At 54.4% G+C, this 16,616-nt stretch overlaps 2 protein-coding genes across 2 annotated transcripts; one reads left to right on the forward strand and one right to left on the reverse strand.

Annotated features, from left to right (window-relative positions):
* The first annotated feature begins 4,734 nt into the window (after positions 1–4,734).
* Positions 4,735–5,699, forward strand: LOC103916604 (C-C motif chemokine 4 homolog). The gene is made up of 3 exons (XM_009323613.1): positions 4,735–4,804; positions 5,181–5,295; positions 5,612–5,699. The coding sequence occupies exons 1-3, from the start codon at positions 4,735–4,737 to the stop codon at positions 5,697–5,699; spliced, it is 273 nt and encodes a 90-aa protein (XP_009321888.1).
* A 6,317-nt stretch (positions 5,700–12,016) lies between these two features.
* Positions 12,017–16,328, reverse strand: LOC103916605 (E3 ubiquitin-protein ligase TRIM39-like). The gene is given in 6 exon segments (XM_009323615.1): positions 12,017–12,961; positions 13,521–13,633; positions 14,108–14,130; positions 14,268–14,424; positions 14,426–14,565; positions 16,225–16,328. Coding segments are annotated over 6 exon segments (1,053 nt in total). The 5' UTR covers positions 16,273–16,328; the 3' UTR covers positions 12,017–12,389.
* Positions 16,329–16,616: the final 288 nt, after the last annotated feature.

Genomic DNA, 16,616 nt, shown 5'->3' on the forward strand with positions numbered 1-16,616 from the left:
CCTGTTTTTTTCTTTTCCTTTCATGCCAAGGGTGGGGGGGGGGGGAGCAAGGAGGCTTTTTTATTTCACTTTCATTCGCTTTGAAAGACGGTACACTTAAGCCTCTTTGGCTTGTTTTGGTTCAAAAGAAAGGCCAGGAAAAATTTGAGGCATCAGCGAATAGCAAGCGGTAGTATTCCCCAGGGTATTTTTTTCAGAAAATGCCCTTGCTGGAGGAAGATTGAACCTTTAATGAGATACATTTTTCTTATCAGCTACAAACATCTTCTTGGAGTCACACAATTTCAGGGAAACACCAAGGGGTCTCTTGTGCAACGCGGCCAGCGGTGACCGGCGCTTGCTCATGCCGCCCGGCCAGGATGGCCGTGCTCTCCCCTTCACCCGGCGCGGGGGCGACAGACGGTTCCCAGTCACTGCCACATGCACAGGTTCCCATTGGAGCCAGTTCCGGGACATGACGTCATCTCAAAAATTCCAACATTTCTCCAGAAATGTCAAGAATGGTGGGGGTGAAATTTCTGGACGCTTATGGAAAATCACCGGTGCCCGAGCTCTGAGCAGGGCAGGATGGAGACCGCTGCAGGTGGAAGCTGCAGGTGGAGCTTGTCCTAGAGACAGTTTCTGAACTCGGGACATTTTTAAGTACTTCCTTTTCCGAGAGAATCCTGACTCCTCAGCATTAAAACCTGCTATAAATAGCAACTTACATCAGCCAGTCTCACCATTTTTTTCAGGGTTCCCGTTTCATTCAAGATCGAGAATTTCCCTATTTCTGCTGTCACTGAATTTATTTTGGGGAGTTGCTTTACTTACTTAGCACTTTCTCCTGGGATTTTTTGGGGGCTTGCAGAAAAACCTCTGTCATATCCCTCCATGCACACTGGTGCAACATCAGCCAGACTGCTTCAGTCAGCCCGCCCTGCTGACTCCAAGCGCTGCCTGCCGGCAGTGGGGGCACAGAGAGACCCCAGGCTGGGTCATGGGTCCTGAAACCAGCTGGAGCCACGGTGGGAACACTTCCACCTTACACCACCGTTTTGCTGTGCTATGAACCTCATTCCCCCTGAGGCCCACTCTTCCGTGGCATTCTCTCCATCTCAGAGCACCTCCCGGGTTAGATGGTCCTTCATCCGAGACACGCAGCTTCCCCTCTTTCTAAAAGGGGGAAGAGCTAGAAAAAATTACTTTCTCATTTCTTCATGACTGGAATGCAGGGGAGTGGGTAAGGAGACATTTTTAGGAGCGTGTTGCAACATCTCAGGGCATCACTGATATGACTGTAGCCTCCCACCTCTATCCAGCCTGCAAAGAGCTGGCAGAGTGGGGGGTTTTGTCAGATTTCTAAGGAAAAAACAGACCCCTGGGAAGCAAACACCCTGACTTTGGCGTTATTTCTGGCTTTCAGCAGTAGAAAAGTTTCAGCCCTTACCTGGCCCCTGTAACACATGTTATCTAGGCTAAACTGATCCTAAACTGACTCAGCTAAACCGAGAAAGTTTTGATTAATTAAAAAATAGTCCCTGACAGTCCAAAATAATTTGGCATCTGCTTGCTGACAAAGGTATAAACGCTTGGAGGTTTTCAGCTGCCTGAAACAGAAAAATATCTCATTGAAAACATTTGAATAATCAATGCAGGTTTCCAACAAATTCTCTGTTTTAATGAAACTTGTTTTTTATCGGAATATTTCTGCACCATAAATGGTATTTCTCCTGCCTGCCCTACCCACATCATGTGCCTTGGGAGCAGGACAGGACCAGATGGCTGTAGGTGGTAGATCTCAAGACATGACCCATGAATGCCTGAAGGTACAATCACAGGGAACAGTCAGAGGCAAACCACGCTCTTACGTACATCTACAAGTTATATTCCCTGAGCAACCAGAGGAGCCAAGTAAGCCAGCGCGAGCTCAGAGACAATTTCTGGTCCAGCTGGTGTCCGGCTGAATGCCAGGTTCCCACCTCCTGCCTGGCTGGGCACCTTGCCTGCGGAGGCAGGCTCTCTCCTCATCCTCCCAGGATATTTGGGGACAGGCAAGCTGACGAGCGGAGAGGGGAGTGGGGTCTGAACTGATGGGTGAGCCTGCAAGGTGCCTCTCTCTGCAGATGGCAAAGGGAAGGATGGAGAGGGGACCAGCTTGGCCACAGTGTGGCCAGGGAGGAGGTGATGCTCAGCTTGGCAAGAGCCACATTTGCTCCATGGGGTAGATCTGCCCTCCGCAGCCAGGGCGAGGGGCAGGCGCACCACCACGGCTCCCAGCAGGAGCTTCCTTGAGGGTGGGCCACCTCTGGGACTTCTCCTGTGCAAGTCCAGGACCACGTTGTCCTCCAGACTCCTCTCTGCCTGCATGGAGCAGAGCAGTTAACCTGCATGGAGCTAACCTGCCGCCGCTGGCAGAAGGGGAGGCAGCTGATGGCAGCTGATGGCCGTGAGCTGCCCTGCCTCCCCTTCTACCAGCCGCAGCTGGTGGAGGACTGTGCACACCGTGTGGAGTTGGAGTGGTATTTGGAAAACACCAGATTATTTACAGAAGGTGCCGGGGTCAATAACCGGGAGCCTTTAATAGAAACACGATGAGTCAGTGCCCAGCGCTGCGGTAGGGGTGCAGAGGTGCTGGTGGTGTGGTTGGGTTGCTCTGCTTTATGTTATAGTCTTTCCACTGACTTTCAGGTAGCATCTGCCAAGACGTCACCATTAGGTGGTGTCTTGAAAATAATGAAATGGAGACATTTCCCAGAAATGTGTCTGTTACTCTGTTGAGAAGAGATGTTCTTCTAGGAACATCTCATTACAGCTGGACAGCCCTCAGCTCTTCCCAGAGCAACCATCACCTCCCTGCCAGGCCTTCCCGCTCCTCCTCCTCAGGGACAGAGAGGTGTTTGGTAGACCTCCATGGCAGTCTGTGTGTAGGCTGGTGGCTTCTTCTCAGTGAACCTGGGGGGTACTGGTGGACGAAAAGCTGGACATGAGCCAGCAATGTGCGCTCACAGCCCAGAAGGCCAGTCGTATCCTGGGCTGCGTCCAAAGCAGCGTGGCCAGCAGGTCGAGGGAGGGGATTCTGCCCCTCTACTCTGCTCTGGTGAGACCCCACCTGGAGCACTGCCTCCAGCTCTGGAGCCCTCAGCACAGGAAAGACACGGACCTGTTGGAGCGGGTCCAGAGGAGGGACACGAAAATGATCAGGGGGATGGAACAGCTCTGCTATGAAGAAAGGCTGAGAGAGTTGGGGTTGTTCAGCCTGGAGAAGAGAAGGCTTTGGGGAGACCTTACTGCAGCCTATCAGTACTTAAAGGGGGCTTATAAAAAAGATGGCGGCAAACTTTTTAGCAGGGCCTGTTGCGACAGGACAAGGAGGAATGGCTTTAAACTAAAGGGGGGTAGATTTAGACCAGATATAAGGAAGAAATTTTTTATGCTGAGGGTGGTGAAGCACTGGCCCAGGTTGCCCAGAGAGGTGGTGGATGCCCCATCCCTGGACACATTCCAGGTCAGGTTGGACGGGGCTCTGAGCAACCTGATCTAGTTGAAGATGTCCCTGCCCACGGCAGGGGGGGTGGACTAGATGACCTTTAGAGGTCCCTTCCAACCCAAACTATTCTATGATTCTAACCGTCCCTGGTCGCAGCCCTTGCCCAGCCCTCGGAGGGCTGCGAGCTCTTACTCTCTCCCATACAACGTGGTCATTCCTCCTTGTCTGTGGTCATTACAATTTTCTCTCTTCTTCTGAGATTGGATACTCTTTTCTTTCTGGACATCCCAGTTTCTGCCCATGCCCTCACCCCGCAGTTAACCTGCTCCTCATCTTCAGAAGCAGTGTCTTCTTCCTCACCCTGCTCCTGGAACCCCTCCTGCCTCATCATCAGGGTCACAGTCAACGTCTCCATACTTCTTTTGGGTCTCTGCATCTCCATGCCTAGCAATGATAGGCCTCACCTATCAGTAGCCCTTGAAGTTTAACTGTCTAATCTAAATTGGTCATTAGGGTCTCCTTTTGGGACCTAGAGTGTGGCAGGACCTTGAGGACATAATGCCCCATCTCAGCTCTCCCTTCCCTTAAACTGAGGAGGAAACTCAAGTGCTTCAGCTTCTGGGACTCTTATTCCATGCCCACCACTACCTGTGCTGGTGCTGTCACAGCTGCAGGACATGCCCTGAGTCCCCTCAAACTATGTGAAACATGTACAGGACACAGAGCCCACTCCTGCTACTGGGGCAGCATGGGCTGTGCAGATGTGGAAGGGAAACAGTCCATGGTAAAGGACACCTCAGTCCCTTTTTCCCTAACCAGCCTCATCCCATCCATGCTCTTCAGCCCATTTGCACAGCTCTTGGAAGGATGCACTCTTGCCTCCAAGTTGCTTGAGGAGGTTGCGTAATAGGGGCCCGTTGACAAATGCAGGAACCTCCACAGGGGAACTTCTTACTAAGGGACATTCATGAAAGAAGCAGAAATAGCAATGGTGATTGTTTCATATCCTGTGTCACTGGGGAGGCTCTGAATCGAAGAGGGAGCTTCGTCCTTCCGGGGCTGGGGCTGCTGCTCTGTTCCACCATGAGACTGCACCATGAGCAGCCTCCTTTCTGGGGGAAATTCCACCATGCCTACGCAAGCTGCTGCACAGACCTCCTCACCCCATAAATTGTGGAGCTGCTGACTGCCTCAGCATCAGACAGAGAAGAGGCTTTCAAGCTCCACTTGCCTGCTTCAGCTCCCACCACCACTTCTCAGCTGACATGAAGGTCTCTGTGGCTGCCCTCGCTGTTCTCATCGCCGCCTTCTGCTACCAGACCTCCGCTGCGCCAAGTAAGTCCGGGCTCTCCATCTCCTCTCTAAATGGGGACAGGAAAGGTGTCGCTGCTGGGACAGGGTCCCTTCTGCCAGGCCTTTCGCCCCTGGGTCCCTTCCCATGTCAGACTGCCCTCTGGCAGGTGCTCCAGGGCCGTTGGGGCTCTCCTGCCATGGGAAAGGCACAGCTCAAAGCACGGCACGGGCTGTGTCAGCACCAGCTCAGGGTGAACCCAGAAGAGAAAGAATCAAAGGAAGAAGAAAAAAGACCCCGTCTTTTCTCTTCCTCCTCCACGTCCTCCCCACTCCCCAGCCCCGGGGGTCTGCGGTCTCAGCTCCCTGCCCCTGCTCCCCATCCCTTGCCACTGCTGACGACCGTCTTTGCCCTTCACAGTTGGCTCCGACCCACCGACCTCCTGCTGCTTCACCTACGCCTCCCGGCAGCTGCCCCGCAGCTTCGTGGTGGAGTACTACGAGACCAACAGCCTGTGCTCCCAGCCAGCCATCGTGTAAGTCCTCTCCTCCAGGGTGGTGGTGGGCTCTCCCTTTGGGCTGAGGATCCAGAGAGGGAAAGACCCCTTTTCAAATGACAGGGGATGGAGGCTGGCCCCAGGGACCCCCGGACCCGGAGGGATGGGGGGCCAAGAGGTGCAAGGTGATGATCCATGGGCTCAGCACACATCACTGTCGGCACATCGCTGCCAGCGTGATGGGCATGATGTGCTGCATGCCCAAATTCTGCTGATCCTCGGGCGAGGCTGGGTTTGGGGCAGGGTTCCCCTTCAGTGCTCTCCCACCGAAAACTTATCTCTCTGCACCCCACAGGTTTATCACAAAGAGGGGCCGTGAAGTCTGCACCAACCCCGAGCAGGACTGGGTCCAGCAGTACGTGAACGAGCTGGAGCTGAACTGAGGTCCCGAGACAGACCCTGCCACCCTGCAACCCCCAGCCGCCAGGATGAGCGAGCCACAGGCAGCTGTGGGCTCCGTTGGAAATGCTTCAGTGTCATTTAAAGCTAGTTAGGAAATTGAAAATGCTCCAGAATCTGACTTTAGAGTTTTGCTATTTAATTTTTTATAGGAGAGGGATCAAGTGCAATAACTCCACTTCAGACAAATAAGAGTATTATTTAGTAGATATATTTTTTAAATGAAGACTCATGCTCAGGTTATATTTTTTGTATTTAATTAATTGCATTTTTGATGTAATATTTAATTCAAATTTTGAGAAATAAATATTTTTGTAAGAACTTTCTGTCTTTGCCTGTTACAATTCTTTGCGATGACAATAGCTGAAATTGTAATAGTGACAACATGTTCTTTATTCCCTTTTCTACGCTGTCAAAACCCCCACAAGCTTTCCCTATCCAAACATGCTGTTTTGCAAAATAAGAAGAGAAAAACCATGAAGGAGGAGGTGTGAGAAGGGCATAGATTACATTCAGGTAGCTGGCTCACTCTTTTTATAAGGTATTTAATCACTACTCATTATGACTACTGGCAGCTAGTTAAATTCCATGGCTGGCCCCATTATAGTCAATTAAAATGTTACCTTTAGGGGCTGGAATGTAACCTGCTGGCTGTTTCAGGGAAAGTTTTCTGCGAGCTGCAGCTAAAATGGATCAGCTATTCCCAGAGCTGAGAATGGAAAAAATATGTATCACTACAAGATTTTTAGAACTATTCCATTAACCTCTCATTTAGCTGGGACATGAGGCTTAGCAGATGTGTCCTTCTGATGAGAAAAGGCGCGTTTTCTCCGTGCCTCCAAAACCTGCCCATCTCTGGAGATGCCTGTCCAGAGACGCCTGTCCAGAGATGCAGTGTGCCCCTGCAGTCGCCTTGCCAGACCCCAGCCCCAGGGCAGGATCTGCCCCTGCAAGGAGACATCGCCACTGCAGCCCTGGGGCTGGTCTCCCACCGGAGCTGAAGGAGATGGAGCCCACACCACTGATGGCATTTAGATTGCTCTGATCAGCTGTGGGCATGCACTGTTGGATGAACAACGAGGGTTTGGCTTCCTCCTGCCTGGACCTCTGGTGCCTATAGGGCAGCCCAAGGCAAAAGGCTCAGGTCAGAGACTCAGCTAACCCCACAGCATTTACATACAGAATTTGGGAGGACAGACATGAACATGGGTGAGACATGGGGTAGCAAGGCAGGAAGGGGGCTCCGGGGGACGAGGGTGAAGGTGAGAAGACAGAGGGCAGAGGCTGGGTGGAAGCTGCGCAGAAAGAGGAGCCTCAGGTGGGGCTGGAAGGGACCAGAGGGACATGGGTGCATTTGGGGGAGGAAGGAGCGTATCAGTTATGTCAGGAGCCTCGTCACTTTGGGAACTGCAGCCCCCAGCTCCTCAGCCCACGGGGTGGCGTGCACCTCATCAGTCATCCCGCTACAGCACTGACTGCACCCAGCTTAAAAAAGCATCCGAGGAGGAGTGGGAGTGAAATGGAGAGCTGTGCCAGCGAGCAGGACCCAAGCCCACTTCCCCCAGGAGAGGCTGGGAGGGAGCCCATGGCTGTGTGGTTCGGGTGGGCATCACCACGAAGGTGGCTGTGCCTTGGTGACAAGGAGCTGCTCCTGCGTGTGAGGGCAGTGGCTTTGGTCACAGCCCTGACCCCCTGGGCATTGCATGTCCCAGGGCCAGCTCCGGGAGCAGGGCTCATCGTGGCCACACTGCAGGTGAGGACACCTTGGCCACTGGGTACCAGCCAGCCCCGTATCTGAGTGCCGGAGCCTGGTAGCTTCACCCTGAAGACTGAGATTGGCACAAAAGTGAGTTCCCAGAGCTGTCCGCGCTCCAGGGAAGAGCAGGAGCAGGGGACAGGACAGGGGAGACCTGCAACGGGGTCACCCCAAAATGGCTTGAGCCTCCACAGTCCCTCTTGGATACAAGCCCCATCTGTCCTTGTGGCACTGGGAGCAGTCCCGCAGCCTTGGGGTTTCTTGTCGAAGGACCCACAGGGCAGGGTCATCCGCGGAGCACCATCCAGCCCGCGCACTGTTTGAGCCTCTTGCAAACAACCTCATGCTCCAATGTCCTTAGCAACCCGGGTCACGTTCAAGCCACCCACAGCAGACACCCACCCCGGGTACCTCAGCTAACTCCTCACCGCTATTCTGGGAGCCTGCAGGGAGTCCTGAATTGCTCATGTCTTTCTTGATCTTACACCCACCTACGCGTGACAGCTCAGAGGAGCCCTCAAAGTGCATGCAAGGAATACAGCGCACTCGTTAATCCACACCCCCGGGCACAGAGGTGTGAACGAAGCCCGCACGAGCAAGGCAAAGGCAGCCAGCAGCTTTCAGCGAGCTGGCAGCTGCCTCCAAGGCCTGCAAGCAGCAGTGGGAGCACGGAGAAAGCACCCCTGGCGATCTTCAGAGCCACCACGTTTTGCAAAGGAGGAGGAGGAGAAGAAGCGCAGTAAGGTGGCCCGGAGCAGGGACAGGCAGGCAGGGGCTGCAGTACCCATGTCACCGTTAGCTCAGATCTGCACCCGGGGATCACCCTGCCCAGAGCAGGAGGGTAGGGGATATATTTGCCATATACATTGATGCAGCTGTTTGAGGCCGACCTTGCTGCTAGAGCTGAGTGATGCAAGAAAACCCTCATACCGTGCAGCCTTCGGAGGAGCCCCGGGATGCCCCAGTGCTCATGCATGGGTCTCAGGGGCTAATCATGATGCTCATCCCTCCCAGAAACAGCCTCGCGGGGTGCTCAGGGAGCACCCACCGGAGACAGGGCAGGTGAATGCAAGAAGCAGAGGACACTAAGCCGGAGGCAGCAGATGAAGAGAAAGGGGAGGCTGGGACCCAAGAGGAGGGTGGCTTGCAGGGGGTTTCCTCTGGATTCAGACCAAAACAAGAGCAATGGTGTCAAGGGTTTCAGAATTTGTAAACTACTAAAAGAGAGACTCATCCCGAAACCAGAGTGCGGTATTTACTGAATATTTTGTGCAAAGTATATAAAAGTAAATATTTTTAACGAAAACCCTGAGAAAGCCTAGTTGTGAACAAAAATAAAATCATTACTATGATAAGAATAACATCATTATTACAATATACATGCACATGTCTATGTATTTGTTGTTTATATCACCCTGGTGTGTCCGTAGGCATATTGAGGTACAACGACAACCAGGGGAGTTGGAGGTCGGAGTCTGGCGTTGCACAGCAGGAGGAGCTGTGCTGTGCTGATGGAGATACAGATTGATGGTAATCAAGGTTCACGGTCTGGCAGCTTTTACATCTCCACTTTTTCAGAGAGGTATTAGACACCCTGAAGGCAAAATGCCCCTGTGCTCAAAACTGCTAACTCTGTGCCTTCCCCACCATCCCAGGTACCAGGGCCCCGGCTCGCCGCAGGGAGGGGAGGCTCAGTCCTCCACCTGAAATGGCTCTTCCCGACAGCAAGATGGGGGAGCGTGTCTCTTCTGGGGGGCCAGCACCCAAAAAAGGCAGGTAAAAGTGGATGGTTTTGCATGCTGCATACAAAAGTAATGTTTTCCTAAAGTAGCGATATATCCCAGACTTCCAGGGCTGAGGAAGACACGGAAGTATTATGCTAGAAATGGTGCCTGGCTATCACCTTCCCCATAATGGCCAACAGAAGGCAGAATTGGCACCGAAGCCCCAAAAGAACATTTCTGCTCAGTTCTTAGAAAGACGCAGGCGACTACTCACATCCCCCTAAGATGATGAAGCATTTTCCACTCCACTAGAAGAGAAAGAAAGATGTTAAAATTTCTTGAGAAAACACATTTCTAAAACTGCAGGTCTGTAATTTTTGCTGCAGAGAATCTTAACAGGGGACATAATCAGCACCTCTGGGTGGCCAAACTGCCCCAGGAGCTAAAGCCTAAAAATGTGACGTTAATCTACTGATGGCTCAGTAAAACAGCTCCCTGATCACCCAACCCCAGCCCGTGGCTGTTCTGCCAGACGTGGTATCCCGAGGGATTACTGCCTTCAGTAACACCAGACACCTTGAACAGATCAGTCCTGGGACGCACCACAGCAAGAGACTGTCTCAACCCAAAACGTCCCTGCAAAATACATGTACATGCCTATGTATATGCCCATCTTCCTTCAGCATATGGAAATCAAATGGAAATGGTGTGACTGTGATTAGCCTGGCGCATACAGGTCAGCCCCTTTGGTAATAAATAACCTTATGATGCCATGTGAGGGTCACCAGCTTGCTTGGAGCTGGGGAGCTGGGAGCTTGGGGGGGAAGACCCACCTGCTGCGGTCGGACTGCGCTGTGCCGTGCAGCCGTCCCTCGCGGCTGGGGCGGGTGGCCCGAGCAGGACCTGGTCCTTGCTGGGCAGGATCTGCGTGGAGGCCAGAGCCAGGCAATAAACGCATTTCCACCAAGGACAGGGGCAAGCTCGACTTGTCATGACTTAAACAGAAAAACTGCTTGCAAACAGCTTTAGGAACAGCTTTAGCTTTAAGTCAGCAGGGAGCTCTAAAAGCCAGGTCCCAGTGCTCCTGGCTTTTCTCCAGCTGCCCATTGCGAACCAGTCTGGGTATCTCAGGGCAGAATGGTACCTGCCCCGAGCAGTTTCTTAGCTGCAGGTGATGCAGAGAGTCCCCCAGATGGAAAATTATATAGCGTATGCAGAGCGATCTCATGCCTTCAACCTTGACTCTCCTTCCTGGGAGAGGCAGATTCATGATTTCTAGGAACGCTTTGGATGCTGCATCAGGGTGAGTTCACATCCTTTCTGCTCATTCATTTCCTCCCCCTCTTTGCAAGATCTCCAAACTCTTGCACTTCCTCCTGCTTCTTCTGAAAACACTCTTCAACCCTCCGGCGCCGCAGCAAGTGCCACCCATCTGTCACCTTGCCATGGTCAGATTGCTCTTGCTTTCTGGACAGTTCCCATCCCACCACCACCTCCTCCTGCTCCTGGTTCAGTGACGTTTAGCTTGGTCCCTTCCCAACTGTCACCCTGCACAACAGGTTTCCTTGGCTGTCCTCACCACTGCCCCCCATAACTGCCTCTGCTTCCAGCCCTCTGTCAAGTTCATGTACTTTCTTATCTTCTCAGGCTCCATAAACTCCCTCTGTAAGATCTCCATGGAGGTAAATGAGCTGCAGAGCCCACTGAGACCCATTGCCCTTCTCCTTCCTGGAACATGGCAAAGCTGGGACTGGGCTCTTCTGGCTGGTCTCTTCTCTCTGCCGTGCAGCCTCCAAAAGAAAAAGCCTGCAGCTGAAGGGAGGAGGGTGAAACTCCCCAAAACCAACAAAACTCAGCCGAGAGGAACTGCTATCTCAGGTCCAGCATCATTTTTCACTAGGAGACTCCTAAAGCACCATTCAGGACAGAGAAATTGTGCTGAGCATCTAAGACCATGCTTTATCGAATCTCATTTTATTTGAATTGAACTGGTCTTTAAACTAAGCAGCTTCATTATTTTTGTCTGAAGGGCACGCTCCGCAGCCGCTCCAGCTGGCAGTCCACGGCTGCTGGCACCACCTCCGCCCCGTCTGCCCCCGGGGCAGTGTCTCCTGCCTCCCGGCCCTGTGGACCACAGCCACTTTGGTTTAGATGAGTAGGACTGGCTGATGCCACAGCTGAGCTTAAGGACCCGAGAGCTTTTCCTCCAGCAACACGATGGCAGACTGCTTGAGGCAAGAGGCTGGGGCAGCAGTACAGCCTGGAGGAGAAGGGATGTCCCGGGGGATGGAGAGACCAAAGGTGACCTTTGGAGACATCAGCAGAGGCTGGGTTATTTTTCTTTCCCTGGGTTTTGCAGCCCCCGAAGTGCCCCCACCCTGGGGGGTGCAACACACAGCTTCCCACGCTTGGAGATTTCCCACCCACAGAGCTTGTGAGGGGCGGCGGAGGGGCTGGACCTACCAAACTGGAGGTGATCTCCCTTCCAGGGGACAAGAGAGAGCAGCCCAGGAGCCACCAGGCAGTGCAGCACCCACACCCATACAGATGTCCCCTTGCCTTCACCCCAGGCCCCAGCACCGCGAGGCTGAAGCATGGCCAACTACACAGGCAGCTGCCGCCCCCAAATCCCTGCCTGGCAGGTGCCCGGCTTGCTGCCGGGTCCCGCCGGTGCCACAGCGGGATCTCTTGGGGACCCTCTGTGGGCCGGAGAGGACCAGGTCCAGCAGCACCCTTTGCCCTCTGAGATGTTGCGGATTAGCTGGGGCTCACGAGCGGAGATGGACATGCCACAAAACCACGCTGTTAACCACACAAGGCTCCCCAAATCAACCCTTTATTGCCTTGTTCCAGCACAACTCACACCAAAATCAGCACTACACAGCAGGCTGGGTGCGCATCCTTCTCCAGCAGCCCGTGAGATGAGGGGCAGGGCAGCGGTGGTCAGCGGGCTCCCCTGTCCCCATTGGCAGCACAGGGGGTTATGGCACATCCCCGCTGCAAAGTGCCCTTCCCAGCACGGGCATGGCACGCGGTGGGTGTCACACTTGGCGGGTCACCCCCGGCAGCCAGGAGCACGCGGGGACCCTGCCATGATGCTCACCAAGGCACAGAGCGGTGCTGCCCCACGCACAGGAGGAGCCGGTCGGGCTCCCAGGTCTCTGCCCGCCGGTGAGAAGCCAGGGCAGCCACTGTCACAGGACGATGCACCCGGTCCCCTGCGTGTCCCTGACCCAGGAGATCACCAAGGGCTCTGCATTTCTGCCCCCCAAAAAGGCACCCAGGAAGAAGAGAGGCCGGACGTTCCCTGAAAACTTGTCGGTGAAGGTGTAAATGTGGGAGCGGTCACTCACGTTGTAAAAGGAGATTTCTCCTGCCTCATAGTCCAGGAAGATCCCGATGCGCCGGGGTCTCACGCTCAGGGTCAGAGGGGAGACAGGCGAGGTGAGGGCCTCATAGTTGCCCCCGTTTTGCAGCCGCAGCACCCAGTAGCCATTGTTTGGGGAGAAGACGACGTTGCCTTTCCGGCTGGTAGACTCCCTGCACAGCCCCAAGCCCCACTCCGGCTTGTCTCCCACCTGCACCTCCCAGTAGCAGCGGCCTGAGAAGAAGACCTGACTCCCCAGCACCACTGGAGCAGTGCTGAACCTCTTGGGGTTGTCGAAGAGGGACAGAAGGAGCTTCTTGCTCCCGCGCCGCACGCTCTTGCGGTCCTCAGACAGGGTGAGCTCAGGGTGCGCCGTCTCGGGGTCCAGAGTCACGTCCACTGGAGTGAGAGAAAGGTGGAAGGCCAGATGGGGCTTCAGGGGTCTGCAGGTGTGGACACAAGCGGGTACCTGCGACCTGGGTGCAGGCCTCCTCCAGATCTTCCTACCTCCCACATTTACTTGCTTGTGCCCGTGGTTTTGCACAGCTCCCAGCGCTGCCCGGCAGTGGGGAAGTGCAATACAGATAATCATGCTAACCATAAACCACATCAAAATATTTGGCAGCTGGCTGCAGAGCAGAAAAAGAACGAGGGTGGCTCCGCAGCCCCCGGCACAGCTTCAGAAACAGCCAACACTGAAAGCAAGAGTTCGTGGCCAACACGGAGCCTGAAACTCCCGAGTGACCTCCTAGGCTTCAGGGTCACCTCACAACCCATCCAAGACCAGAACGAGGAAGGTCTCCCTACCATGAAACCGGCCTGAACTCATCAGTACACAAACTGGGACCAGCTGGACAAAGCTTGTTGAAGAAACTTCCCCATGCCCCAGGGTATGGGGAGCGGGGGGGAGACCGGAGCCCAAATGTGCCAGGAGCTAGCACAGAAGCAGCCCCCTTACCTTTAAACTTCTTCAGCATGTCCCTCATGCCCAGGCAGCGCTCGGGGATGCTGTAGTTTTCCTTCAGGGTCACGGACACAGCCTTGGAGGACTGGAACTTTACCCCCTCGCACCTGAAAGGAGAGCGATGCCCGTGGGCTGTATCCAGAGCCCACAGCACGGCCAGTCTCCTGCTCGGGGGGGATTTAATGCTTTTCTGTTTGCTGCACAGATGCATCTCCTCCCTTGAGCTCTTCGGCTGTGAAGAGCACTAGGGATAACCGCTTGATTATCGGCAAGCCCGATGGGACCAGAGCTCAATGATGCGGGGAGCGGCGATGCCAGTCCCCGGGAAGGAAGGAGCAAGGCCAGCCAGGCAGTCCCCTTAGGAGGGGACGCATCTCACACACCACGAGGCCAGGCGAGGAAGAAGAGGATGGAGTCTCTTCTCCAGCCCCCGCTGGTCTCAGTCCCTCCTTTGTCAGCCCCAGGGAGGACCAAACCAGATGCTGGGCAGGGAGGACAGGGAGGCGTGGAGCAGACACGAACACCTCACTTAGAGCCTGGAGGCAGCCAGGGTGGTAGGAGGAATGAGCACGGGTACCTACCTGCTCAGGACGCTTTTCATGTCCTAGAAGGAGAAGAGAAAAAACATTCTGGGTGTGGGGCTCCAGAGCCTCATGCCCACCAGCCAGCCCAGCCCCTGCCACCCACCCAGATGGCAAAGGCATCGGGGCTGAGTTAGTGGGGCCGGTGCCATAGCTTGACCTTGAGCAACTCGTCGGCCGGCTGCTGGGGCTCCTCCTTTATCTCCAGGATCAGTTCCTCCAGCAAGGACTTCTGCTCCACAGGTAGGGCCAGGTTTTCATTGATCATCAGCAGAATCCGCTTCTCCTCCTCCTCCAGCTTCTGGAGCAACAGCCTGGCCAGGTTCATTGATCATCAGCAGAATCCGCTTCTCCTCCTCCTCCAGCTTCTGGAGCAACAGCTTCTCCTCATCAGCCAGCAGCCGATGCAGCTTCCCAAACTCGCTCACAATCCTCTCCCGCTTTTTCTTCACCGTCTCCTTGTGATAAGAGGATACACAGGGTGAAGCGAGGCAACGTTAGCCAGGCAGCCAAGACAGAGCCTGATTCTCTGGCATCCACGCCCGGCATCAGGCCCTGGGAAACCACTGCATTTTTTTCATAAGCATGTTTATTTAAAAAAACAGCCAGAGGCTAACTGCTGCGCTTTCACCTCGCCTGAGTTCCCACTCAACATCCTCAGTTTACCAGCAGTAGGACTTTGCCCCGGGCATTTCTGCTCAGCTGGACCTCAGATGTCTAGTGATGTCTCAGTGCAGCACGGAGGGGCTGGGGGGGGCTGCTGGGCTGCAAGGAGATGCCATCGGGTGTCGGGGTGGGTTTTTATTAAATGTTGCACAAGTCATCCCTCCAGCTAGATTCAGGCTAACCCGCTGCTCGGGCAGCCCGGAGGAACTGCTCCATGTCTGGAAAAACCCACAGCAATGGGAAAGAGGTGGAAGAAACCCCGGGGCTGCGGAGGGATGGAAAGGGGGAGCCAGGGAGGACTCCCCGGGTGTCTGAGAGCTCTCACTACAGCCAGCAACAGGCAGGGTCTGCCAGTGCCTTAGGGTTTTTCGCCTGAGCCCTGAAAATTGGCACTTTGCTCGAAACCTGAAACACCAGAAAACACGCCGCAGTTAGCTAGGACGGTGAAACCTCAAAATCCAGAAGATAAGTGAAAGGAAACTGAACTGCGTTTATTTTTCTGTCCAAGCACATGATTTCTTGGACCTGAGTCACAAAGGCTTGACAAGCCAGGACGGTCACAGCCACTTCCCCCCCAAACTGCTCACAAAGGACATTTTTTCCTTTTTTACTAAAAAAGCCGCCAGGCCGGGAGGAAGCTGGAGGCAGATGAGCCGCGGCCCTGGAGCCTTGACTCAGGCAGGCGGGGGGAGAGTGACAGGGCTCTTTCACAACCTCCATCCCCGGCCCCATCCCAGCCCCGAGGGGGATGGTGGGCGCACAGGGGCACCCCAAAAACCCGCCACCCGCTTGGCCGGGTTGCGGCAGGCAGGCAGGGGAGCTGAGCAAATAACTAGGGGAATCCGGAGAAACCTGTTTTCCCTGCCAAAGCTGATTAATAATCAACTCTAGCTCAGGGCTGGACAACTCGGTCCAGCAGTTTCGTTTCCTTTTCTGCAGTTACTTTTACTTTCCAGCTTCCACCCCGAGGGACGTGAAATGCAGCTGTCTTGCTGGCGTCATATCTCACCGGGACTGCCTGGAGTCGGGCAGCAGTGCAGTAATTCAGCTTTGCTTCTTTTTTTAATGAAAACACTTCTGGTTCCTATTGCTGTGAAACAGACCTCACCGTGTGGCTCACGCCTGGCTTGTAACTCGAGCACAGGTTGTAAAACAAAAAGCAAATAAAAATTATCCGTTGTCTGTCTGTTCAACCGGCACACAAGCCCCCCTGGTTTTGGTGGAGCTGGCATGCTGCTCTTTGCAAAGCATTTCTTTGCAAACCTCTCTAATTTGTTTATAGAGCCACACACAGTCACTGAGCCTGGTTTCCAGCACCGGCCCTCCATACAACAGCAGGACATGGGGACATGTCCCACCCTGAGGACCATGCCAAACTCACGGCCCCAGACAAGATCATAATTGCTGATATCTCTGAAGCCCATTCTTTAAGAATTAAGCCAGGCACCTGCCTTGCACTCCTGGGTTTTCATCCTTTCTGCTGACTCACACTTCTTCATGTCCTCCACTTCCTTTGAAAGGTGCTCCAGGGATTTCTGGAGTTTGACCTGAAAAGAGAAGAAACGGGCTCAGCTCGCCCCAGCAGCACCGCAGTTTGGCTGGGCCGCCCCTGCCCTGGGCCCGCTGGTGCCAGCGGGCGGCCAGGGGACGGTGACCCCCGAGCCGGGCGGTGCCAGCCCTGGCACCCGAACCCAGCAGCTGTGCTCTTCACTCCGCTCGCAGGATTAACCCTCTCCACGCTCCTTGGGTTTTCCCCGTATTTTTCTCTCTATTCAGGTTTTGGAGAACAAAGTGACGGCTCCCCGCAATGCTGGGATGCGAGGACGCTGGCGGCCTGGGGCCA

The sequence above is a fragment of the Pygoscelis adeliae genome, unplaced genomic scaffold, assembly GCF_000699105.1.
Source record: "Pygoscelis adeliae isolate BGI_AS28 unplaced genomic scaffold, ASM69910v1 Scaffold325, whole genome shotgun sequence".
NCBI classification, from domain to species: domain Eukaryota; kingdom Metazoa; phylum Chordata; class Aves; order Sphenisciformes; family Spheniscidae; genus Pygoscelis; species Pygoscelis adeliae.